Here is a 26,973-nt window from a genome sequence, read left to right on the forward strand (position 1 = left end):
GTTCAGATTACATATTTCGTTTGTTATTTTAGCAATAATTTTTAGGGATCTTGAATAATGTTTGCTTCAGTTTATAAAGGTAGCTAATGAAACACTTCCCAGTGTAATACAGGCCTCTTTGGGATTGGCAAATGATGGCCTGTGGGCTCACCACTTGTTTTTGTAAATAAAGTTTTATTAGAACACAGCCATGTCCATTCATTTAACATTTATTATCTCTGGCTGCTTTCCCAATACAGTGGCAAAATTGAGTAGTTGTGGCACAGACCCTCTGGCCCACAAAACCTAAAATATTTACTATCTGGCCCTTTAAGAAAAAGTTTGCTGACCTTGGCTTAGCATTTATGCATTTTATATAAATGTAATATGTTTTATTTCCTCTTTGGGTATTTCAGTTACCTGACAATACATCAATCTTTTTCAAGTATTAATTTTTACAAAGGTAATCAATTATACCTAAAAGTATGGTAAACTTTAAATTATTCGATGGTCTGAAACTTTGCCTAAACTTCATAAGACTTCGACTTAAAGTCAGGAGTCTAAAGCAGTTACTCGATTCCACACTTTTAAATTGTTCTTATAAGGGGTCTCTTAAGCCAAGTTCTCTTCCCCATCTGTAGTACAGAAAATATCTAATATGCCCAGATTCCTTCTTATGACAAAAACGTTACTATTATGGCCCTGATTCTCCTAACCCTTCCACATTAGTTGCTCTTCTGGAATGGAAGGATACGAAGCAGTGGGGAAGGCGGCAGCCAGGGGGGTCTGCTAAGGAAGGCGTCTGCTAAGGGAGGTGGAAGCTGCCCCAATTAACTGAGGGAACTTAGAGCCAGAGATTTTGGTAGAACCTGAAAGTTGCAGACTTTTGCTGCTCATATCGTCATACTAAGTCTCTTTTTGTAAGCACTGTGTAGAGGCCTTCAATACTTGAAGCGTGCTCATTTTGGACGCACACAACCTAATTCTCACACAGGTCTGCAGCTTTCACAAGAGTCCATCCATCCTTTGATTTGATTTGCATCTCCCACTCTTAATCTATTTCCTAACTAAAGATCTTTGAACTCCCTAGGACTCCATCACCCCCCAGATATATTTTCATTTATTTATTTTCACCTGCAAATACTTCACTATATATCTCCGATATATAAGAACTTTAAAAAAGTAACCTCAGTGCCATTAGTACATTAGTACATCTAACAGAATTAATAAGAATTACCTGATGTCATCTAATATTCTGTCAACTTCTAATTTCTCCATCTGTCTCAAAAAAAGAATTTTTATAATTCTTCCAACCAGAATCATAATGAGGCCGTATATTGCATTTGGTTGATATATCTCTAAAATCTTTTAATCTATTTCAGTCTCCCGCCCCCTTAAAGATGTTGATTCATTGAAGAAACTGGGTTGTTTTCTATAATTTCCTACACTCTGAATTTGGCTGATTGCTTCTAGGTGGTATGAGCTCTTTAAATTTTTCCTTTACCCATGTATTTCTGGTAGCAGTCTTCATTAGATTCAGATTCAATTTTTTTAAAGTCAAGAATACTTCATAAGTGGGTAAATATATTTTCTAACCAGCAAAGACCTTTGAACTTGAGAGGACCTTGAATTCTTTTGTATTTCTAAAGTATTTAAAATGATAAATTGATTGAAGTTTGGATATTTCACAAGGCTTTGAGTCAGACTTGCAGTCACAACTCACATAATAGCTAACTTGTATTAAGTGCTTTCCACGAGCCAGGCACAAGCCTAAGCACTTTACCTCTATGCTAATTTAACCTTCAAAACATTTTGCAGAAGAAACTGTCCACACAAAAAAATTAATCAATTGTCAATCTAAGAAAGAAATGGAAAGTTTTGTTTGAGCCAAACTGAGGATTATAATACAGGAGACAATCTCCCAGACAGCTCTGAGAACTGTTCTGAAGAGATAAAGTAGGAGGCCAGAATGTATGTGATTTTGGTGAAGGGTTACATGCAAACTCTCATCTTTTTTTTTTTTTTTTTTTAAAAGAAGGAATCTAACAATTTAAATTTATTTATTTATTTATTTATGGCTGTGTTGGGTCTTCGTTTCTGTGCGAGGGCTTTCTCTAGTTGTGGCAATTGGGGGCCACTCTTCATCGCGCTGCGCGGGCCTCTCACTATCGCGGCTTCTCTTGTTGCAGAGCACAGGCTCCAGACTCTCAGGCTCAGTAATTTGTGGCTCACAGGCCTAGTTACTCCGTGGCATGTGGGATCTTCCCAGACCAGGGCTCAAACCCATGTCCCCTGCATTAGCAGGCAGATTCTCAACCACTGGGCCACCAGGGAAGCCCCCAAACTCTCATCTTGATAGAAGGTTACTGCTCTTTGGGAGGAAAAGATATCTTAGTTAATGGTTTTAGTGCTTTTCTAAGTATTGGAAGGTGCAAGAAACTGGGTTCATAAAATTTTCACCTGAAAATATCTAACTATCTGAGAGCCAGTTCTATCAGTTCTCCCAGAGCACAAAGTGCCTCATCCTGATGCTTGCCCTGAATTCCTTTCAGGGATTCCTTTCAGTGACTGCAGTGGCTAGTGACTTGATTCTTGTAGAACTGGATGGTGGGTGACATTCTTTATTTTACAATCCCCTCCCTTTTGGTCTTAATTTTGACCAAGGTTTGGGAGGCATTTCGTGACCACTTTGTCCCAAGGTGCCAGGAATGCTCATTCCCAGGTCAAGCAAAGATTTCATTGATAGGCCCCTCAAGGTACTGTACTGGACTAGGCCCCTTTAACAGTAACCAAAAGCCTCTGGACTGCCTGTCTTACTAGTCTTCTATGGTCCAGGAAATGGTTCCCTCTTGTTGCTTTTTCCCGTATCTAGAGTTACACTATTACAATCATTGATCTTATAGAACTATGTATTTGATCAATCACTTCAAGGCATCTGTTCATCATTAATTTTATCTGAGACTCAGTCACACATTTGGTAATGCAAGAAACAATAATCTTATAGAATAGACAGAAAACAAGTAATATAGCTAGAAACATTAATAAGTTCATAAATATGTATTTAAGCCAAGAACTTCCATAAGGTGTGGCCCAGTAGTCTCCCCAGGTCGTCTGACCAGTCTGTTCTGCACCAGTCACTATCTTTAAGGGAAATGACATATTGGCATTGTACATAAAGTTCACCAAAGATGCCTACACATACAGGGTGAGTGGTGGGTCATAAGTGACCCCTTACGGGATTGAGAAAGGAATGTTATCTTCTGAGGAATTACCCAGCTGGCACCAGAAAAAGAAAAATTGATCTTTATGGTTGAGCAGGTATTTCTGCCATTGGGGAGGTCTGGTTAATGCGTAATGCAGATGTATGATGCACACTAGACGGGAGGGAGGAGGTACAAATGGGCAGAGAAAAATTTTGTTTAAATTTTTATCTTGCCTTAAAATACAAATTTTTATTTCATCAAAATTGAAGCTTAGGGAGTTTGATTTGACTCAGTTAGGAAGCCATGGTGTGAACTCAGGGGTGTAATCAGAATCCCAACTTCCTTGAACTTTGTGCTCTGAACAGTTGCACCTCCAGTCTCAGCATTTTCCGGTTCTCACAGAAGCCTGACGGTACTAATTACTGGGAAGTGGTCCCTTCCGCCCCTCCCCCATCATGCCCCGCCCCCTTTCATTCCGCCCCGCCCCTGCGGTTGGGGTCCAGGCCAAAGGACCGACGGGAAAACTACACTTCCCAGAGTGCACAGCGACCGCAAGGGCCTTACTACCGGCCTCGGCTTCCCGGCGCCATTTTTGTGGCGTGAAAAGGCGGTGCGGCCTGTGATCATGGCGCTGTTCCCCGCCTTTGCGAGTGTTAGTGAGGCGCCCGAGAGTGGGAGCCCCAGGAAAGGTAAGCACACAAAAGGGATGAAGAAGGTACTTGGCAGGCTTAGGGCGGAGTTTCTTGGGCCCAGGTCTCGCCCTTGCCTTGGATTTGTTTATTCATTTGTATCCCAGAGTTCTCCGCGGTGCTGCAAAGCCTTGTGGGAGGAGCAGCGGCACTCGTCCGGGTTTCTGGGCTCGAGTTGTAGAGTCCAGAAGGAGAAAGAAAGACCAGGAGAGGCCTCGGAGCTGGGACTTCCGTGTAATCATATTGTTGAGCCCCGTTTTCTCCCCCCAGCCTCAGTTCCTTCACCTGTAAAATGGAAACAGTGGTACTCCACATCTCGGGGAGACTCCTGATGCAAATGCTGGGTGTTCTTATCACAGCTTTTTTTCCTTCTCTGTTCTCCTTATTTCTGAATTGCTTATTGGGCTCATATCTTTTGGCCGACCAAGAGCTAGAGAATTAGGATCCAAAGGCTAATCAAACACAGTTTCTCTCCAGATGGGCACAGCTGCTGGGAATAAGAACTAACATTTATTTATTGAGGGTCGACTGTAGGTCAGGTAATGGCATTACATATTTTATTTAAGCCTTAAGCGTTCCCAGATCTGCATTGTTAAAAACTGTGGCACATAGTGAATTGTAACTTGAAGTGATTAATCATAAATCATGCCCTTATGTGGCAGAGTCCAGCTGTGTCTGACACCTTTATCGTATCCTGTCGTAATTCCTACATTTCTTTTTTTGGTATACTTCTCATAATTGTGAGTAATTTCTTATATAATTAGTGTAATTTTGGTCATCCTTTACTAGACCGTAACATTCATGTAGTCAGAAACAGTGTTTGTCTATTCATTGCAGCATCGTTAACCCCTAGCACAGGCCCAAAGTATAGTAGGTGTTCGATAAATATTAGCTGAATGTACAGACCAATAGTAGGTACTTAACAAAAAAGTAACAGTACATACAAGGTGGGATGTTACAGATGACACAGGTGAACCAGAGGAATAATGACTTCTGTGGGGAAGTTCAAAGAAAGCATTATATAGGAGCTAACTTTGGAGATGGGTCTTCAAGAGGGTAGGATCTGGACAAAGAGATAGTGGAAGGGCATTCCAGGGCCTTCAAAGGCACGCAGGAAGGAAAACATGAGACCTCTGCAAAAAACTGCAAATAGTTCAATTTGTCTGGAAATGTAGAGGTGTAAGGAGGCACCTTGGGAAATATGGTTGGAACTGGTGATGAGGGATGGTAGTGACTTGAATAACAGGCCAAGGGTTAATCCTTTTATTTTGGGAGGGTGAAGTGGCAGGTTTACAGGGGAGTGTTGCTCTTGTCATTTATCTTAACCAGTATTTATTGGACATCTTCTGGGTACCCAGCATCAGGGTAATGATTGTAAAAGAGCTTTTTATTCTTTTTTAATTTATTTATTTTCGTTTTGTTTTTTTAATTTTTATTTTATATTGCAGTGTAGTTGATTTAAAATGTGTTAATTCCAGGTGTACAACAAGATGATTTAGTTATACATATACATATATCTATTCTTTTTCAGATTCTTTTCCCATATAGGTTATTACAGAGTATTGAGTAGAGTTCCCTGTGCTATACAGTAGGTCCTTGTTGATTAACCATTTTATATATAGTAATGTATATATGTTAATCCCAATCTCCTAATTTATTCCTCACCCCCCACCTTTCCCCTTTGGTAACCATAAGTTTGTTTTCTAAGTCTGTGAGTCTGTTTCTGGTTTGTAAATAAGTTCATTTGTATCATTTTTTAGATTCCACATATAAGTGATAGCACATGGTGTTTGTCTTTCTCTTTCTCTGACTTCACTTACTACGATAATCTCTAGGTTTATCCATGTTATTGCAAATGGCATTATTTCACTCTTTTTTATGGCTGAGTAATATTCCATTGTATATATGCACCACATCTTCTTTATCCATTCATCTGTTGATGGACATTTAGGTTGCTTCCATGTCTTGGTTATTGTAAATAGCGCTGCAGTTAGCACTGGGGTGCATGTATCTTTTCAAAATATGGTTTTCTCAGGGTATATGGCCAGTAGTGGAATTGCTGGGTCATATGGTAGTTCTATTTTTAGTTTTTTAAGGAACCTCCATACTGTTCTCCATAGTGGCTGTATCAATTTACATTCCCACCAGCAGTGTAGGAGGGTTCCCTTTTCTCCACACCCTCTCCAGCACTTATTGTTTATAGACTTTTTGATGATGACCATCCTGACCGGTGTGAGTTGATACCTCATTGTAGTTTTGATTTGCACTTCTCTAATAATTAGCGATGCTGAGCATCTTTTCATGTGCTTTTTGGTCATCTATATGTCTTCTTTGAAGAAATGTCTATTTAGATTTTGTGCCCATTTTTTCTTTTTTTGTGATTGGGTTGTTTACTTTTTTGATATTGAGCTGTATCAATATGAGCTGTATGTATGAGCTGTTTGTATATTTTGGAGATGAATCCCTTGTCGGTCACATTGTTTGCAAATGTTTTCTCCCCTTCTGTGGGTTGTCTTTTCATTTTGTTTATGGTTCCCTTTGCTGTGCAAAAGCTTTTAAGTTTAATGAGGTCCCATTTGTTTATTTTTGTTTTTATTTTCATTACTCTAAGAGGTGGATCCAAAAAGATATTGCTGCAGTGTATATCAGAGAGTGTTCTGCCTATGTTTTCCTCTAAGAGTTTTACAGCATCCGGTCTTACATTTTAGGTCTTTAATCCAGTTTGGGTTTATTTTTGTGTATGGTGTTAGAGAATGTTAAGAGCTTTTTATAAAGTACTGTATTTTAAAAAATTTAAACACAACATTATTAGCCATAATGAAATTAACTATAATTCTTTAATATCATCTAATTGTCAATTAATGTTCAAATTGCCAGAGTTGTTTCAAAAATGGCCTTTTACAGTTGGTTTCTTCAAGTCAGTATCCAAAGAAATCCAACACTGCATTTTGGATATGTCTCTTAGGTCTTTTTAAAAAATATAAAACAGTTTCTCCCTCCCTTCTATTTTCCCTTGTGATTTGTTGAGGAAACTGCGTCATTTGTCCTATAGACATTTCCCACCAAATCCTTATGGTGTCATTTAACATGCTTCTCTACCCTAGAATTTCCTGTAAACTGATAGTTAGATGTAGAGAGTTAATTAGATTCAGGTACAGTGTTTTTAGTTGAAAATACCTCATTGGGTATGCTCTACACTTGCTGTTGAGCCAAATCAGGAGGATGAGCGGTCCAGTTTTCTCTCTTTTAGTAGTGAGATTGATCGGTGGATTCCTGGATGGCCTGATTCATCCATTATGAAGCTGCCCATCAGGCTTTCACCTAATGATTTTTGCAGCCATTTATGATTATTGCTTAGATCCACCGTTTCATTGGGGTTACAAAATGGTTATTTTCCGTTTTTAGCATTCCTCCTATATTTATTAGTATCAGTTATCCTATAAAGAACTTTTTCTCAACACTGTTGGGATACCCCGAAATACAGTTCAGGCAGGAAAGACAGGATGAATACTTGATTTGTTCCTTTTGTCAGTTTACAGAATAACAAGTTTGGGTCTTGGCAACTTTTAGAGGTGACAAGTGAGGTGTTTCTCCCCACCCCCTTTAATTATGAACTCATGAATTTTTAACATACTTATATTTCAGTCCATTGCAAATACTATTTTCTAATGCTCAAATTGTCCCATTTTTGGCTAATGGGGCCTTGATCAAGTTGGGCCTGTGTCTTTTTGGCATAAACCGGTTGTCTTTAATCACCTCCTTGCTTTCTGCCCTAAAAGCTGCCAGAGCTCATAGCTTACATGTTTTGTAATGGCCTGGAATTGACCATTTCTCAAAGGAACCCTGGTTTCTTTTAGTGGAAAATGGTATGGGTATGTTAAAACCACAAATTGGATGTTGGGAGTACTCATGGCACTGGGTTGTCATTACTTCTAAACATTTTCAGTGGCCAGAACCAGAAAGAGAAAAATTCATCATGACTTCATACTGATATTTCTAATCCAAGTTTAAGATTATGAGATTTTTAATTGATTTCTTTGACTTACTATTTATATTTATTTCCTCTTATGCTGAAAATATTAGTTCTTAGTGTCATTAGTCCAACTATGTATAGGTCCAAAATAACAATAGTAATATGACAATACTAAATAGTTCACTATTTCTTTATGGTTCTATTTGTCCTTAGGCTATATCCCACAACCCACATGCTGTCAAATTACTGTGTTTTAAATTCACTTGAAATAATTCTCTGTGTGGTTTCATTACCAATTTGATATACAATTAGGTATATTTGTTTTTAATTTTGGGGGATTGTGTTTTTCTTCTTTTTGATTTGGTCCCGTTTTATAATGTTGTGAAACATTTACATGGTTCTAAAGTTGAAAATACATATAACCCAGTTATTTTCGGAGAAAAAACTTCCATCTCAATTCTCCAACTTTCCCCTACCGTTTAGAATTTTTAGTAGTCAATGATATCCTTCCGTTTTTTTCCTCCTTAATATGAGCAACTACATTTCCGTTCTGTTTCTCTTTTTTATTTTAATTTTTTGTTTTTCTATTAAAGTATAGTTAATTTACAATGTTTCAGATATGCAGCAAATTGATTTAGTTATACATACATATATATATATATACTTTTTCAGATTCTTTTCCATCATAGGTTATTACAAGATATTGAATATAGTTCCCTGTGCTATACAATAGGTCCTCATCGTTTCTCTATTTTGTATATAGTAGTGTGTATCTGTTAATTCCAAGTCCCAAATTTATCTCTCCTCCCCCCTCCACTTCTGTTTCTTAAATGCATATTATTCTGCATTTTACCTAAAATCCCAGACATCACTCTACAGTGGAGTATAGAAGTCTTCCTCACTTCTTTTGACTGGTACACAGAGCTCCATAGTGTGGATGTCACATACTTTATTCTGTCAGTCCCTATTAAGGACATTTTGACTGTTTCTGGTCTTTTGCTGTTAAAAATAGAAGCACTGTACTTTTGGCCTTACACTATAAAATGTTATAAAAATGTAAGATGGTGTTAGTACTGGTGTGTGCAGAGTTTCAATCAAAAACAAAAACAGAAACAAAAAACTCCTGGACAGGAAAGATGAGCAATACCAAAGCAAGTGAGAGAGGCTCTGTTCTCCACTCTCTTGGTACTGTTAAGAGTTAGGCCAGGATTTCAGCAGGCATCACACTCAGTAAGTGTTTTGGGGAGGCTAAATTCAGTAGCCTTCATTCTCTCAGCAAACAGGTATCCAGCGCCTCCCTTGTGTTAGGAGCAGCAGAAAGACCCCAGTGTGTGATCGATCCCTCCAATTCTCGAGCTTTTCTTTCTACACCATCAGATTTATTAGGCTTGTCTACTCTAAAACATTGTTGCTTGGGGGTTGAATATTTAGACAGAGCTGGGATGGAAGATATGAGGCATGTGAGTCCGGTGTATTATTGATATTTGGGGAAGAAGCTACACACGTTGCCTTTTTTTTTTTTTTTTTTTTTTTAAAATAAATTTATTTATTTTATTTATTTATTTTTGGCTGTGTTGGGTCTTCGTTGCTGCGTGCGGGCTTTCTCTAGTTGCGGCGAGCGGGGGCTACTCTCCATTGCGGTGCGCAGGCTTCTCACTGCGGTGGCTTCTCTTATTGTGGAGCACGGGCTCTAGGCGCATGGGCTTCAGTAGTTGTGGCACTTGGGCTCAGTAGTTGTGGCTCACAGGCTCCAGAGCGCAGGCTCAGTAGTTGTGGCGCACGAGCTTAGTTGCTCTGCGGCATGTGGGATCTTCCCGGACCAGGGCTCGAACCCGTGTCCCCTGCATTGGCAGGCGGATTCTTAACCACTGCGCCACCAGGGAAGCCCCACACGTTGCCTTTTTACCTGAAACCTGCTCTTCTTTCTGTGTCCACGTGTCAGAAAATGGCGCCACCGTTCTCCCACGTACCTCAACTTGCTGTCTCCCCCACTCAGTCCTTCATCCAGTCCTTCCAAATAACTCTTCAATTTGTTAGTTTCCCTCTATTCTCACTGCCACTGCATAATTTTCACCGCGGTCATCCCCTGGATTATTACAACGGCCTTCTAAATAGTCACTCCCTGAACCACTCTCCACACCGTAGCCAGAATTTTAAAACTACTTATTTAAAAACACTATGTGTCTCTGATATAAACCATACCAGTGTTTTCTTAGGTCAGTCTCCCAAAACAATAGAAATAAAAACAAAACTAAACAAATGGGACCCAATCAAACTTACAAGCTTTTGCACAGCAAAGGAAACCATAAACAAAACGAAAAGACAACCCACAGAAGGGGAGAAAATATTTGCAAATGATGCGACCAACAAGGGCTTAATTTCCAAAATACACCAACAGCTCATACAACTCAACAACAAAAAACCAAACAACCCAACTGAAAACTGGGCAGAAGACCTAAATAGACATTTCTCCAAAGAACACATACAGATGGCCGATAGGCACATGGAAAGATGCTCAACACTGCTAATTATTAGAGAAATGCAAGTCAAAAGTACAATGAGGTACCACCTCACACCAGTCAGAATGGCCATCATTAAAAAGTGTGCAAATAACAAATGCTGGAGAGGGTGTGGAGAAAAGGGAACCCTCTTATACTGTTGGTGGGAATGTAAGTTGGTGTAGCCGCTGTGGAAGACAGTATGGAGGTTCCTCAGAAAACTAAAAATAGAACTACCATATGATCCTGCAGTCCCACTCCTGGGCATATATCCGGACAAAACTATAATTCACAAAGATACATGCACCCCTGTGTTCATCACAGCACTATTCACAGTAGCCAAGACATGGAAGCAACCTAAATGTCCATCAACAGATGAATAGATAAAGAAGATGTGGCACATATATACAATGGAATATTACTCAGCCATAAAAAAGAATGAAATAATGCCATTTGCAACAACATGGATGTACCTAGAGATTATTGTACTAAATGAAGTAAGTCAGAAAGAGAAAGACAAATACCACATGCTATTACTTATATGTGGAATCTAAAATATGGCACAGATGAACCGACCTACAAAACAGAAAGACTTACAGTCATAGAGAACAAACTTGTGGTTGCCAGGGGAGGGGGTGGGGTGGGGGGAGGGATGGATTGGGAGTTTGGGGTTAGTAGATACGAACTATTGTATATAAAATGGATAAACAACAAGGTCCTACTGTATAGCCCAGGGAACTAAATTCAATATCCTGGGAAAAACCATAATGGAAAAGAATCTAAAAAAGAATGTATGTGTATAACTGAGTCACTTTGCTGTACAGCAGAGATGGGCACAACATTGTAAATCAACTATACTTCAATAAAAAAATTGAAAAAACCACTATGTGCCATTCACTGGTCTAAATGCTTTACAAACACATATTAAGTCACTGAATCCTCAAAACAACCCTATGAAGTCGGTATTATTGTCAGCATTTTTAGGGAGGAGGAAACAGGCACAGAACCAGGATTTGGGCTCAAGCAATCTAGCTTCAAAACGTGTGTGCTTAAACACTATTCTTTGCTGCTGATCTTTTGAACCCTAGGCCTGATTTTGTCACCCTTGCTCAAAACTCAAGCATTTTCCCATTGCTCTTAGGGTAAACACAAACTCTAATATGGTTGTTTTTAAGGCCCCTGAACCTCTCCGGCTTCATTTTGCTCCTACTCCCCCTCACTCCTAGTGGTCCAGCCATAGCAGCTTTCTCCTGTTTCCCAGAGAGTCATGCTTTCTCACTTTCAGGCCTTTGTATAAGCCATTTCCCCTGCCTAGATGCTTCCTAGGAGCATATTTGCCTACTTTTTTTCTCATCCTTTAGGTCTTATTGAGCTGTTCTCCCAGGCAGCTTTCTCTGATCCATACCTAGTTTGGACTAGGGAACCCAACTGTGTGCTCTCATTATACCCTGTAACTCTTCTTTATCTTGGCGTTTGTCTAATTGCATGTAAATAACTGCCAGTGTGTCCGCTCCCTGAGGGCTGTCCTGGGTTTGTCCATGCCTGGCTCTCAGCGAAGAAGTGCTGGATGAAAGGAGAAGACTTGGAGAGATTAGGTTTTTTTGTTCCGAGTTGCACAACGAATAAACTTTAAAGCCAGTGTTTGAACGCAAGTCCTTCTGACACCGGAAAATGTATTATAAACCACACTGTGATATTGGAATGTTGGGGTTTGGTTGTTTAAACATTACCTTTGGGATCCCTGGGTCTCTTCAAATTGTAGGTTAACTCTGTGGAAAGGCTGACTGCTTAGATTCTCTGTACTTGGCGTCTTAAATGCAGTTCTTAGTCATGTTTGCCGGTGTTGTTTGTAGAATGCTTGTGCTCTCAGATTCTTTGTCAGGAATCAAGTGTTTCCATCAAAACAAAGAGCTTGGCTCATTCTTTTTAAAGGAATAACCCCCTTCCCTAATATAGATGCTGTAGAGCCCTAGAAATGTCTTTTGAATTATCCCTGAAGGGGTGGCGCTTGCCTCTGAGTTCATGTAAACTCATAATCAGTGCTATTTTGTTATACAGGTTTCCCCCACTATCTGAAGGTAGAGCAGCGTTCCGATGAAACCTTTCCTAAGCTGAAACGGTGTACAGTGAAGAAACAGTTAATTCAGGCCACGTCTTGCTAACGGATGCACAGAGTAAATGAGGATAAAGCACAGATACTCACAGACATAGTTCAAAGCTATGGCGGCTCGATGCTGCGCTCCTTCCTGGGGAGGGAGCTTGGTGAGGCCACTGTTGCTGCTTGGGGTGCTCGCTGCCTCTCTGAAGGCTCGCTGCAAAACGAACACTGAAGCCTGCTTTTGCTTTTCGCTTTTTTTTTTTTTTTTTTTTTGGTAAAAGCGAAAATCCTCTTCGGACTTTGGCTAGTGAAAATAGGTACTAGTTGAAGGTCTTTCATAAAACGAAAGTGCCATAAAGTGAACTTTGGAAAAGCGGGGGAAAGCCTAATACAGTGGGGAATGGGTGTAGAACAAGGATATTTTATCCACTTGTGGTTCAAAATTTGTTTTTATTTTTTTTTACTTTCTAATTTTAAAAACATTTATTATTAATTAATGTATTTATTTTTGGCTGTGTTGGGTCTTCGTTGCCGCGCGCGGGGCTTTCTCTAGTTGCGGCGAGCGGGGGCTGCTCTTCGTTGCGGTGCACGGGCTTCTCAGTGCGGTGGCTTCTCCTGTTGCGGAGCACAGGCTCTAGGTGCACGGGCTTCAGTAGTTGTGGCACGCGGGCTCAGTAGTTGCGGCTCGTGAGCTCTAGAGCGCAGGCTCAGTAGCTGTGGCGCACAGACTTTGTTGCTCCGCGGCATGTGGGATCTTCCCGGACCAGGGATCGAACCCGTGTTCCCTGCATTGGCAGGCGGATTCTTGACCACTCTGCCACCAGGGAAGTCCCCAAAATTTGTTTTTAAAATTTAAATCTATTCATGACAATTCCTTCTTCCCTCCATCTGTAGTGGAATTGAATTAAAGCATTTTCACTAGTGATGGAGAAATAGAATTATATAATAAACTTATATAATCGCAAAAAGCATTTCAGCTTGAAGTATTCAGTGATAATTCATTATATTTTTTTCTGTAAAATTGCACACGATGTGGTTTTTGTAGATACCTGCCTGTTTTTGTTAGGCAGTAGTTCTAAAGTGGTTTTTCTGCCTGATACTTCCACTCTTCTTCCTTTCTTAGATGTGTGTATGTGTATAGCAGGGTGCTAATTTCCAGGTAAGTTTCAACCTGTGGTTTACTTACTAACCTGCCGGTACAAAAGGTTTGTCAGCTAGTCATCTTCTCTATCTTAAACCCTAGGCATGTGGTATCCTGCTAGTCTTCTCTGTGACGTGTTACATCCTGCTTGGTATGAGCACAGTTATCTAAATCCATAATTGGTATTTGTAAATTATTTGAGGATGTACGTAAATATAGAAAAGGACTTTGCAATCTGATTAATAAAGCATCTTTTGATCTCAGATAACTTTCTAGGATTCTGTGTAATTAAAATTTAGGAATGCAAATGTATCACATGAACAGTTAATGTTATGGTTAAATATAAGCACCACGTGAGCAGGGACTTGTTCACCACTGTGCCTCCAAAGCCTGGAACTGTGCCTGGACACATAGTAGATATTCCATTCTTTAATGATTAAATCTGAATTTACAATGAAAACTGGAAGAATTATTAAGTAGTACTTTATGCCTAGATAATGGCATGCTTTTAACAATCAAATTTTTTCAGTTCTGTAAATTAGTTGCCAGGGGTACAGGGATGCAGAGAGATGATTCAGATCCTCATTCACTTTACTTATTCAACAAATATTTATTGACTCCAGTTGCTTTGTACCAAGGCACTGGGCTAGGAGTTGGGAATACAGGAGTGAATAGTCATGGCTCCTGCCCTCATGTTTCTTTTGGTTTGGAAAGAAGGGAGTGGGAGGAGTGGAGGCAAGCTGGAAACTTGGATGCACAAGTTGTAAACCAGTTGGTATATTTGTTTGGCTGGAAGAATATTTTTGTCGTTTTCTTTTTTTCTGTTGTCACTCTCGATAGTGTCATAGTAATCATTACTCATCTGGTCCCTGTAAGGATTTGAGTTGTTGGCCTTTGGCTTAGACTATGATGGGAAGACTTGACATGCAGATAATGAGATTGCAATGTGAAAATTGCTGTTGTAGCCCCCTGTACCGATTGCAGGGAGACTTAGGAAAAGCAACTCCTTAGCTGAGGAGGTGAAGAGTTAGCACCATGGCATGGTTAGAGGGGGCTGGATGGAGGATCACAGATCCAGATGTGTGTGTGAGTTAACTTCTTTGAGCCTCCGACTATTGATCTGTAAATAAGGGAAGGGTATCCAGGCTGTGCTCCAGTGAGCCTTTGTGGACCTGCTCCCTCCCTGTGAGCCCCCAACAAGGGCATCCTGCTTTTTCTGTTCTGCATTTTGAACTTCTCTGAAAGATTGTGCTTGAACAGTGGGTTCCTTGGCTAAGAAAGTTTGAAAATCTCTGGACTAGGTGACCTCCCAAATTTTTCTAGGCCTAACACCCAATGATTATTACTTTAATATTCCACACATGGTCACTGTTAATATGATAGCTTCCCTCCTCCCACCCCCCAAAAAGCAGCAGCAACTTCTTATCAGGTAAAAATACCTTTTGTTCCTATAAAAGGTCATTTGATTGAGATGAAGGTCACTCAGAGGGTCAGTGATGATTTGAGTTCAAAACCCAAGAGTTTTAGTTCTTTATAAACTACTTTTTTTCCTCCCCACAGTGGTCCCATATGGCAAAGCCTTAAATGCATCCTTTAAAAGCTTTTTTTTGTACCTTCTGAAGGACTTTGGAGAGCTACACACTTTGTTGTTTTAATGTATCTATTTCTTTACACTTCCTCCAAGCTGTCCTCACTATCCAGATATTTATGTAAAAATATAATGGACTTCTTTGAGAGCATCTCTCCTTGCATATTGTTTGTTCCATTTTTTCCCACTTTTCCTCTGCTCATGACAGAATCCAATTACTGTGAAAATAATTGTGATCTCAGTGAGCAACAGGAACTATTTTCGCATACCTCTTGCCAGGAATTAGGCCCAAGGGACGGGAACCCCACAGAAGGAAAAAGGAGACAGTAGAAGAAAGACTGCATGAACAATTCTTTAAACTCTTATTAAGTATGACCTTAAAAATTACTTGATCCCTTTGAGCCTTAGTTTCCTCTTCTGTACAATGAAGATTGTAGTACCTCCTATAGAGGGTTGTTGTGAGGATTAAAAGATGTAAATTAAGTGCTTAACCTGTTGTTTGGCCTACAGTAAAGCCCTTCATAAGCTAGATTCCCTCTCTTCTTTCCCTTTTTCCTGTGCTTTTCAATGCACCTTTTCTCTTTAGGAACTTTCCTTCCTTCTTCCATCCCCTCTTTTCCACAAATATTTATTAAACTCCTACTGATGTATGCCAGGCATTGCTCTCAGTGCTAGGGATACAGCAGTGAATAAAATAAGGTACTGTATCATGGAGCATACATTCTGATATCCCCTCTTCACTAAGATGCAATTACCATCAGGGACTAGAATACAGAATATATAAAGAACTCTTACAACTCAATAATAAAAAGACAACCCAGTTAAAAAATGGGGAAAAGATTTGAATAACTGTTTCTGTTGAAATATGAAGGGCCAACAAGCAAACACATGAAAAGATTCTCAACATCGTTAGTCACCTGGGAAATGGAAATCAAAACCACAGTGAGAAAACAGCATACCCAGTAGGATGACTGTAATCTGAAGGACAGAGAGTAACAAGCTGGCAGCGATGTGGAGAAATTGGAATCCTCATACCTTGTTAATGGGAGTATAAAATGGTGCAGCCAGTTAGGAAAACAATCTGACAGTTCCTCAAAATGCTGAACATGAGTTACCATATGACCAACCAATTCTGCTCCTAGATATCTGCCCAAGATAACTGAAAACATTTGTCCATATAAAAACTTGTACCTGAATGTTCATAGCAACATTATTTATAATAGCTAAAAAGTGGAAGCAACCCAAGTGTCCCGATAAAATGTGGTATAGACATAAAACGGAATTATTATTCAGCAATAGAAACGAATGGAATACTGATACATGATACAGCATGGATGAACCTTGAAAACATTATGCCAAGCGAAAGAAGCCAGTTACAAAAGACCGTATATTGTATGATCTTGTTTATATTAAATGTCCAAGGTAGGCAGATCTATGGAGAGAGAAAGTAGATTCGTGGTTGCCTAGGGCTGGTTGTGGGAGTCGGAGGGCAGGAGGTGGGTGATGGGGAGTTGCTGCTAATAGCTGTGGGGTTTCTTTTGGGGATGATGAAAATGTTCTAAAATTATCTTACAGTGACAGTTGCACAATTCTAAATATACTAAAAACCATTGACTTGTCCACTTTAAATGGGTGAACCTTGTATATAATCTATATCCCAATACAACTGTTAAAAAATGTAATTAACCCTTCTCTCTTCTAACTTCAACCATTTTGTGGGTCCTTTCTCCTGAGCATGTGATTATGCTCTGGCCTCCCATCCTAAAACAAAACAGGACAAAATACACACCCCTCCGTGGGCCCCCTTGCTGCCACCATTCTTTTTCTTTCCTTCACAGCCAAGACTCCTAAAAGTTAGAAAATAAGTAATTTAGAAATAGTTCATTATAGAAGAGTTAGAAATTAATGGATAAGCAGAAAGAAGAAAAATTTTGGACATTTAACCTCACCCCCCAGAGATAATCATTATTAACATCTTATATAATTTTAGCATTAATTTAAAAAGTTGACACCGTCTGTTTTTATTTTCACAGAGTACTGTTATAAGGAAAAGCTTATGTTAAGTTACTATACTAAGATAGAACATTGGAATTTTTTTTAAAGAAAAATATCTGAATCTTCTGGAATAATGTTAAGCCTGGTGGGTTTCTATGCATGATTTGATTTTTCTTTAACTTTTTGGAATTGTCTAAATCAAATTTGGGGTCATTAAAACCTAATGCTTTGGAAGAGTTCATGCTCATTAGAGTGTGGATGGAATACATGAAGCCTTGTTGTATTTTAGGCCATGCTTATTACATGGCTTTTGCTTAAGCTACAGCCTGATATCACAAGAGGATTTCAGTTTTAAATATTTTAGAGTGTGTTAAAGCCCCATGCCCTATGAAATAACAATTTCATGGATTCCCTTCAGCTTCTGTGGACTGTTCAAAATGTCTGGCTGACGTTGGCTGTGAATTAAGATGTCAGCTGGTAAGATGGATTTCCTGCTTTAGAAATCCTATTGAGCTAATTTCATTGATCTTTTCTCCTTTTTGCCCATGTGCAGAATTAGACTGGCTGAACAACCCAAGCTTTTGTGTTGGAACCGTAACATCTCTGGGCCAACAAACTGAAGAGGCCACAGCCTTTGTTTCTGAAGAGTCGCTACTGACCAGGTAGTTTTTTTGATATTTTTGATAGGTGGATTTTTAGTCTTTGTCAGCTTAGTTTGAATGATGCTCCTTAGAAAACCCTGTGATAAGAGTTAAGTAAAACTTTTCCTTTTACCTGATGTAATGAGGTGATCTTTGACTATTTTCCCTTATCACTCTTAGAGATTATCCTTTTTTTCCCCTTTCCATTGGAGTGGCAAGTACATGACACAGTTACTGCCAGTAATTAGGCCACAAGGGAAATGGCATCATTGTGATTCTTAAGTAACTTTATTAACCTCATTAGTAACCTTTAGAATATTGTAATTCAGGTATTTCTTTAGTTGCATAAAGGTAGAAGTTGCATGCAAAAATAGAAGGAGCTTTTGTAATAACATAGGATAAAACCTCATGAAAACTTCGGGGAAAGCAAAATGGCAAACATCTGTACCCAGCTTTGAAAGAATTTTGTTATAGATCACTGGACTGAGAAATGAGCTCTCTCACAAATATAGACCAAATGGTCTCATTAATATGATGTACTCTAAAAGTGTAGGAAGCTTTTAGAAATTGAGAATAGTTGATGCATGAGAGGGAGTAATAAGGAAGATCTCGTTATAACTTTAAAAAACAAGGACCAGAGTTAAACCTTTTTTTTTTTTTGGCATTAAGGATATGCTGGCATAATATGTAAGACTGAAAATAAACCTTTTATAGCATTAAAAAATACTGTATTTGATAAAATAACTGGTAGATTAATTTAAAAATATGTAGCTATGAAAATATAGGTTTACAAGCTTAGAAATCTTAGAAAGATTAGAATTTCTTCAGCTGATGTTATTTTAGGTCCAACTCTTAAACCTTTAAGGTGAGTTGCAATCCAGGAAGGTACTGTATAATGTATGGGCATATAGTAAGTCTGTGTGGGCATTTATAGAATTTCCTTTTGCATATTTGTTTATTTGCATACTTACTTACATATTATTTCCCTAATTCTCTTTTGAAAATAATTCTAATGTTGATTTTCCCAAACAGGAGTCCTCTGAATTCAGAGCCTTCAGATGAAAGTGACACTAACAGAAAGCCCAAACAAACAAGCAGAAAAAAGAAGAAAGAGAAAAAGAAGAAAAGGAAGCATCAGCACCACAAGAAAACCAAGAGAAATCGTGGGCAGTCAAGTAGCAGTGGCTCTGAGTCATATACTGATTCTGAAAAGGACAGATCTTCCAGAAGCATCAGAGACAGTAAAAAGGAATCAGAGAAACCGAAGTAGGTTTTCTATTCTCAAATACCTATGATTTTTCAAATCTTGAATTTTTCTCCCTTGATCGTTGCCACAAGTTAGACATCTGAATGACTATTTAGCCACTCAATCAAAATGGAGTCAATAAATACCTCAGTAAAGTGGGAGAAAAAACAAAAAGAGCTCTATCATTAGGTCAACATAAGAAAAGAAAACTTTCATTAAAAAAAAAAATAGGGCCATGATTTTATTTGAGAAATATTATTTAGACACAGTAATGATTGTGTCAAAATCTGATTCAGACAGGAAGTCTACAGGATTTCTGAAAGATGGCAGATGTGCCTTACAGTGGGCACGTGAACCAGTTCACTGCTTAGCTTTTTTTTTTTTTTTTTTTAATTTTCTAAGTATTTCTTTTTTTTTTTTTTTTTAATTTTTATTTATTTATTTATTTATTTTTGGCTGTGTTGGGTCTTCGGTTCGTGCGAGGGCTTTCTCCAGTTGCGGCAAGCGGGGGCCACTCTTCATCGCGGTGCGGGAACCGCTCTTCATCACGGTGCGCGGGCCTTTCTCTATCGCGGCCCCTCCCGTTGCGGGGCACAGGCTCCAGACGCGCAGGCTCAGTAGTTGTGGCTCACGGGCCCAGCTGCTCCGTGGCATGTGGGATCTTCCCAGACCAGGGCTCGAACCCATGTCCCCTGCATTAGCAGGCAGATTCTCAACCACTGCGCCACCAGGGAAGCCCCACTGCTTAGCTTTACACGCTTCTGTAAAGAGTAAGAAAAATGTCTTCCTCCTCTTTCTTTTTTTTTTTTTTTTAAAGTTTTTACTTGATTTTATTTATTTATTTATTTATTTTTGGCTGTGTTGGGTCTTCGGTTCGTGGGAGGGCTTTCTCCAATTGCGGCAAGCGGGGGCCACTCTTCATCGCGGTGCGGGGACCGCTCTTCATCGCGGTGCGCGGGCCTTTCTCTATCGCGGCCCCTCCCGTCGCGGGGCACAGGCTCCAGACGCGCAGGCTCAGCAATTGTGGCTCACGGGCCCAGCTGCTCCGTGGCATGTGGGATCTTCCCAGACCAGGGTTCGAACCCGTGTCCCCTGCATTAGCAGGCAGATTCTCAACCACTGCGCCACCAGGGAAGCCCTTCCTCCTCTTTCTTGATGTCTTCCTTTCAGTCACTCACATCACAACCCCTGTGTGCATAACACACACACACACACACACACACACACACACACAGGTTAAGGTTAATATAGCACTTAAAAATAATCATTGCTTTTGTCCTTATTTCACATTTGTTTAGAACCACTGCGTTAAAGGTATAGAATGGCTCATGACCACAGTATTTCCTTTCCTTGGGGGCCTTTTTTCTCCCCGTGTTTCGCTCTGCTGTCTACGCTGAGCATAGTGTCCCAGGTGTTCTACAGGTTGACCCCAGAGCAGGTGCTTTTCCTCTCTGGTTAATCTAACTTCCTCTTACATAGGGAGGCACTTTTCCCATGCGTGAGACAGGTGGTTATGTGGTGAAACTACTTGAGTTATTATTCCTCATTTAACTTTTTTCTTTTCTTTGTTCATGTGGTCTAGAAGAGAGAAAATTTAAGTCCTGTCCAAGGCATACTTGAAAAAATTTAGTGCTGTTAAGACTTCTGCGACTCTTGAGGGATTATTTGCTCTTGTGGTGTGCTTAGAAGTCCTGTTGATGTCAGTGAGAGCTCTGGTCGGAGTGAGTCTGGAATCCGGCCCATAGTCTCCAGAGAGGCAGACACCGTAGTCTTCCGGGACCCTTCTGTCTGCAGATCAGTGTTGGAGAATGCCGCGGTCCTCTGTGGCTCAGAGGACCCAGATTTATTTAGCCTTCTCTGTGTCTCAGGTGCTATCCCAGTAACCCTAGAGGAGGAAGGAATAAAGGAGTCTAGCAACAAGATTTCGAACTTGGCTGGATTTCTGTGGGCAGGAACCACCACACCTTGCTTGCCTTTGAGTCCCCCCAGCGGTTGGCACTGGGCCTGATGTGGAGTAAACGCTCAAGTACGTTTTTGTTACATGAATGAATGGATGAATGTACCATTGATATTGTTGCTTTTTTAGTATGTCTTCAAAGCAAAATACATGAATTGCTGTGTGTTCTGAAGACTCATCTTTAACTATCTTTTTTATGGCTGAGGAAAATGAGTTTTAAAGGATTTCCTGGAACTGTACAGGAATGACCATAAGAACTTGAAAGATAGTTATTTTCGGCCTGTGCTTAACCACATCAGAGGTGATCGTTACAGCCTCTTGATAGTTTTATGATCCAAACAGCATTTTTAAGTCTGTTGATATTTTGTAGAATATCCCCATTAAGATCAGAGTGGATTGTTCTTGTCTTTGTCTTTTACTTTCTCACTACTCACTTCTGCAGTCTGTTCCTGGGACAGTGACCTGGAAGAATCGTTTGTTTCTGTACAGACAGGGAGTAAGATATTACTGAGTTGTGAGAGTGTTTCCGTGATGTCAGGAAAGCGGCCTGGAGGGAGGGGTGGGTTGCATACCATATGGGACTCTATTTCAGGGTGATCGAGGGACAGCTTCCCCAGAGGTCACAGCTTATAATTGACCTTTGTCTCGTAGGATGAGCTCTTCTTCACCTTCAGGGGGAGGCGTATCCTTCCTCGTACACAGCCTAGACCACAACCTGCTTCCTGACCGCAGTACCCAGTAGGGGAGGAATGAGGGCTTGTTGCTCCCCAGGGGTGGTCTGCAGCCTGGCCCTTCCCGCCCCCTCTCCACACTGGCTTTCCCTTTCTTTCTGGAATGCATCAGTCTCTTTCTCTCCCTTTGCTGCCCCTTTCAGTTTTTGTCATCAGAAAACCCTCCACAGTTGTTCTGGAGGAGAATGTGTTAAAAATCACCACATATTTTAACCCGAGATGCATCATTCAACAAATATTTATTGAGTAGCTACTTTGTGTCCCTGAAATACCAGTCCCTTGTGTTGCCAGCCAAGAGTGATTTAGAAGCCTTTAGAATCTTTATTTCTATCTGGGCAGAGCCAAAAAGCAAAGATGGAACAACACTTAATGGCTGTTTTGACTACTTTGGCACCTTCTTGTGTCAGCAGCATTATGAACTGATTTTCTTTAGAGGAAGAAAGATGTTAGGTGCCAGAAAAAAACCTCCCTCTTCTTTGACTCCTAGGGAACTGGTTCCATTTGTATCTGGAAGTCTGCCAAGTCACAAATTGGTTCAAAGGGATAAATAAGGGTCTTGTCTTATAGTGGACTCTCTGCCCTTTAGATAGAGGTCCAGACGTACAGGCAAAACACCCTACACAGAGCCCAGACTATAAAAACGAGACTTAGACCATGCCTAAGTAACACGCAAGACTGAAGCATTCAGAACTGTGGCTTTGTTGCTGTTGTTAAGTTTTTAGTTGGAATAAATTATCTGAGCACTTTCAAGTAAGTTAGGGCAGCCTTATCTTTCTTTCTCTCTCTTTTTTTTTTTTTTTTTAAGAAAAAGCCTTGTTTGTAAATATACTTGAAAATCAAGTTATAATCATTTAAATGAATTATTTTTTTAAAAAACACCTATATCCTTCACGTGTATTTCTGGGATAAGTTGACTTCATTTCTTGGTAAAGGGTCACTTAGTGTTGACAGTTTTTGCTCTGTATTTTAAAACTTTCTCCAGAGTAGGAGTGCTCTTCCCATTTTTTTGGCATGTGCACATTTTATGTACTTAGGTGTGCTTGATGGTGTATGGAGTTTGAAATGTGTAACTTTCAGATTTCTGAAACATGAAATATGTAACTGGGAGATTTCTAAGTGCCTCTTCCCTTTTCTTGTTCACCTTCCTTTGTCCCACAGTCAAGAAAATAATGCCACTGCTGATATTGGACGTCACTTTGTTTGGCTTGAGGACATTCAGGCTCTGACGGGAGAAACCTTCAGAACAGATAAGAAGCCGGATCCTGCAAACTGGGAGTATAAGTCTCTTTACCGAGGAGATGTAGCAAGGTATCCATCGTGATAGCTCTCCCTGGTTTTCCCTGGTGGGAGGGAACTTCCTTCTCCTCTGTGCTCACTCAGCACCGTCTGTGTCTCTCTGCCTCCCCACCCCCTCATCGACTCTGTTGACTTTTATCCACCGTTAAGTTGTGTAGGCATAAACAATGGAAGGTGAGTAATCTCACATTCTAAAATAAAATTTTAAACCTTGAGATCAGGACCCAGGTCAGATTAATCTTATTTAGCCATGGTGCTTGGCATAGTGTGTGGCATAGTAGGTGTTCAATGAATATTTGTAGAATGAATGAACTGAAAAATACCTTGAAATAATTGTGACTATCCGTAAACCATGTGGTCTAATCTATATGCCGTTCTTAAAAGTTACAAAAGCCTTCTATTTATCCACCCCCTGCAACGCACACATGCCATTTTAAAAAATGACATTACATGGTAATGACTTTTTCAAACTGTTTCCAGCATACATACGTCACCAGATAATCGTAAAAATAGGTGATGGTATTTGCTTCAGTAATGAGTTTAAACTTTTCTCCTCTAATCTGTAAATCAAAAATATTTGAATCCTCAATAAACTCTTTAGACACTTAGTACTTTGTAAGAACAGTAATACACAGTCTCTATTCCCAAACAGCTTATAGGTGATGAAAACTGAAGGTAGAGAATCATGGAATATACGGCCAAGAGGAGGCCTTGAAGATCATTATCATTCTTCATGGGCTAATTACTTTTTAAAGTAAATTTTAGTTCCCATTACTTTGCTGCACCTCCACGTTTTAGTCATGTTGTCACTCATTGTGACACTGTAACTCACCACATAAGCAACTCCAACTAAAATTTCCTCTATGATGAGTTTATATCAGTTATTTTTTTGGTGCATATTTGTATCTCCATACTGTCTACTAAAACCTCATGGCAAGGAGTAAATGACTATCATATTTAAAGTGTATTTGTGTATTTTTAGAATGATTTTAATGCTCCCTAAATTCCTGTGTGGTTTTTCATGCCGCAGATGTGGGGATACACAGGAAATGCTGGCTTGGCATGAAGTATGTAGCATGATCCTGTGCGTGTTCTCTCACTGATGCTAGCCTGTCTGACCCTCACGGCTGCCCCATGAGGAGGGGGCACTCTGATTTTACCAACGAGGAAAGGAATCTCAGAGATGAAGTACCTTCTCAAGGTCATACAACCAGGAAGCAGGATAGTTTGGGTTTAAACCTGTATTTCTCTGACTTCAAATGTTCTTCCACTGTCCACAAAAAGAGGAGACAGGTTGGGTGGTAGGGCATTTTCTAGGTTGGGAAACAGAAGACTCTGGTTCTCATTCTGACTTTGCTGTTGACTAGTAATGTAATCCCAGGCAAGTCTCTTAACCTTTCTGAGCCTCCATTTCTTCAGTTGTAAATTGGGAATTGTAACGCCTGCTGTGCCTTACACTCAAATATCAAAAATATTTGCTATGAAATTAGAAATTGGTGTGCAAATAGAGTTATTATTTAGTAATAGATTGAAAAAAGGAAAAAATATGAACAGAGAGTGGCTCTTGAGCCTCTGCTAATGAATGGCCCAGAGCTCAGGAAGAGTAATTAAAGACAACTTTATTAATCTAAACTGCAAAGAGACTACTACAAAGGGCTTAGGGCATTGGTGTGATTTCCTAGTAAATTACTAAAACGTGAGTGAGGCAAGTCTTGCCCAGATTAATAGCTGTACAACTGTTAGTGTCCAGGTCTGAAAAGGTGTTGGTCCCATGGCACTCTGAGCTGCTCAGGGGACGGTGGGAATACTGTGTCAGGTACTGAATTTTCACACTTTTTAAGAGGGATACTGAAAAACCAAGAGCATTGAGAGGAAGGTGAGCAGACACTTGGCTAAGGCCATCGTGTGAGGATGAGGTGAGGGCCTGTGGGTATTTGGCACCTGTCAGGGATATGGTCGTCGTTTTGTAGGCTTTGTTGGACTGTCTCCTGGAAGGTGGGTTGGCAATGTTCTGTGTAACTTGGGAAGCAGAACCAGGACCAGTGAGTGGAAGTTTGGCTCAGCATAAAAGCGATCTAAGAGTGTGAACATCCCAGCAATGATGTGGTGTGTTTTGGAGCATTGTGGTAAGCAAGGGTCAGGTTCTAAAGTTAGTGTATAACAGGTCAGAATTACCTTTGGAAAATTCCGTAGGACTAATATACTATCTGTCAGTGAAGTTCAGCTAGTTTTTTCTCCATTTTTGGAAGAGATTATTGTTTCTTTGGCTATATACCAGATGAAATAATTGGCTTAAGTTTAGGAGCCAAGTTGTATGAAATAATAATAATTTTAAACTTATCTAGTCCTTACTGTATGGCTAAAGACTTTACATATATAATTTAACTTTTTTTCTATTTATTTATTTTTGGTTGCATTGGGTCTTCGTTGCTGCGCGTGGGCTTTCTCTAGTTGCAGCGAGCGGGGGCTACTTTTCGTTGCGGTGCTCAGGCTTCTCATTGTGGTGCCTTCTCTTGTTGCAGAGCACGGGCTCTAGGCATGCGGGCTTCAGCAGTTGCGGTGCGTGGGCTCAGTAGTTGTGGTTTGCGTGCTCTAGAGCACAGGCTCAGTAGTTGTGGCACACAGGCTTAGTTGCTCCGCAGCATGTGGGATCTAATTCCCTGACCAGGAATTGAACCCATGTCCCCTGCATTGGCAGGCAGATTCTTAACCACTGCGCCACCAGAGAAGTCCCAGGACTTTACATATGTAAACTTTTTTGATCATCCTAGCAATTCTCTGACATAAGGTACTGTTATTATCCCTGTTTTACAGACAGGGAAACTGAGGCACAGCTTGTTTGTTTGTTTGTTTTTTAAAACTTGATCATGGTCACCCAGTTAGTAAATAATGGAGTTGGAATTTGGACCTAGGCAGTCAGACACTGAGAAGGCATGTGTGAATTGAATTCCCCAAAGGAAAGGCAAATTCATATTGCCCAGCCCAGCTTACTCTGGGGCTCAGACCCACTGAGTGGATTCAGGGCAGAACTGGGTGTTTGATTTAAACATATTCTCTTCCCAAACCCTTTCCCTCTTTCTTTTCTTTTCATTTCTTTCACTCTTTCTTTCTTTCTCTCTCTCTCTCCTTTTTTTGGGGAGGTGACTTAGTGCCTATATCTGAATTTATTTAAATTAGATACATGTGATATCATTCACTGAACCTCCAAACAAAGTGGGAGTCCCTACCTCTGGAATTATTCAAGTGAAGACTAGTTGATTATTTGGTAAGGATTTTATAGTAAAAGTGCCTTTATTTGGGGAACTATTACATTAATCCTAGGTCCTGTCCAATTATTAAGGTTCTGTGATAAGTGATAAATTATATAGAACCTAAATATCCAACAGTAGGGAAATGGTTAAATAAATTATGACACACTCTTCCAATGAACCAGTTTGAAGCCAATAAAAATTGTATTTTCTAAAACTAATGGTATGGGGAAATGCTTAAAAGTAGGGAGGAAAGCCTGAAGCTATATATCAGCTATTTTTTTTGGGGGGGGGGGGAACCATGTATTGTTTTTTTTTGTTTTTTTTTTGTAGAATTATTGGTGATTTTTCCTCTTCATTTTCGAACTTTTTTTGGGGGGGGTTATTTATTTATTTATTTATTTATTTATGGCTGTGTTGGGTCTTCGTTTCTGTGCGAGGGCTTTCTCTAGTTGCGGCAAGTGGGGGCCAATCTTCATCGCGGTGCGCGGGCCTCTCATTATTGCGGCCTCTCTTGTTGCGGAGCACAGGCTCCAGACGCGCAGGCTCAGTAATTGTGGCTCACGGGCCCAGTTGCTCCGCGGCATGTGGGATCTTCCCAGACCAGGGCTCAAACCCGTGTCCCCTGCATTAGCAGGCAGGCTCTCAACCACTGCGCCACCAGGGAAGCCCCTATATCAGCTATTTTAA

At 40.1% G+C, this 26,973-nt stretch overlaps 1 protein-coding gene across 3 annotated transcripts in view; it reads left to right on the forward strand.

Moving 5' to 3' along the window:
• Positions 1-3,768: 3,768 nt before the first annotated feature.
• Positions 3,769-26,973, forward strand: part of NRDE2 (NRDE-2, necessary for RNA interference, domain containing) — a 49,873-nt gene continuing 26,668 nt past the window's right edge. For all 3 annotated transcript variants that reach the window (XR_450886.2, XM_007180880.2, XM_057542344.1), the window contains exons 1-4: positions 3,769-3,871; positions 17,718-17,826; positions 18,838-19,071; positions 22,898-23,047. Coding sequence is in view for 2 of the 3 variants with exons in the window: in XM_007180880.2 (XP_007180942.2) it covers positions 3,808-3,871; positions 17,718-17,826; positions 18,838-19,071; positions 22,898-23,047 (557 nt within the window). In the remaining variant the exon portion in view is untranslated. The remainder of the gene's footprint in view (positions 3,872-17,717; positions 17,827-18,837; positions 19,072-22,897; positions 23,048-26,973) is intronic.

Source organism: Balaenoptera acutorostrata, chromosome 3 (assembly GCF_949987535.1).
Source record: "Balaenoptera acutorostrata chromosome 3, mBalAcu1.1, whole genome shotgun sequence".
NCBI classification, from domain to species: Eukaryota; Metazoa; Chordata; class Mammalia; order Artiodactyla; family Balaenopteridae; genus Balaenoptera; species Balaenoptera acutorostrata.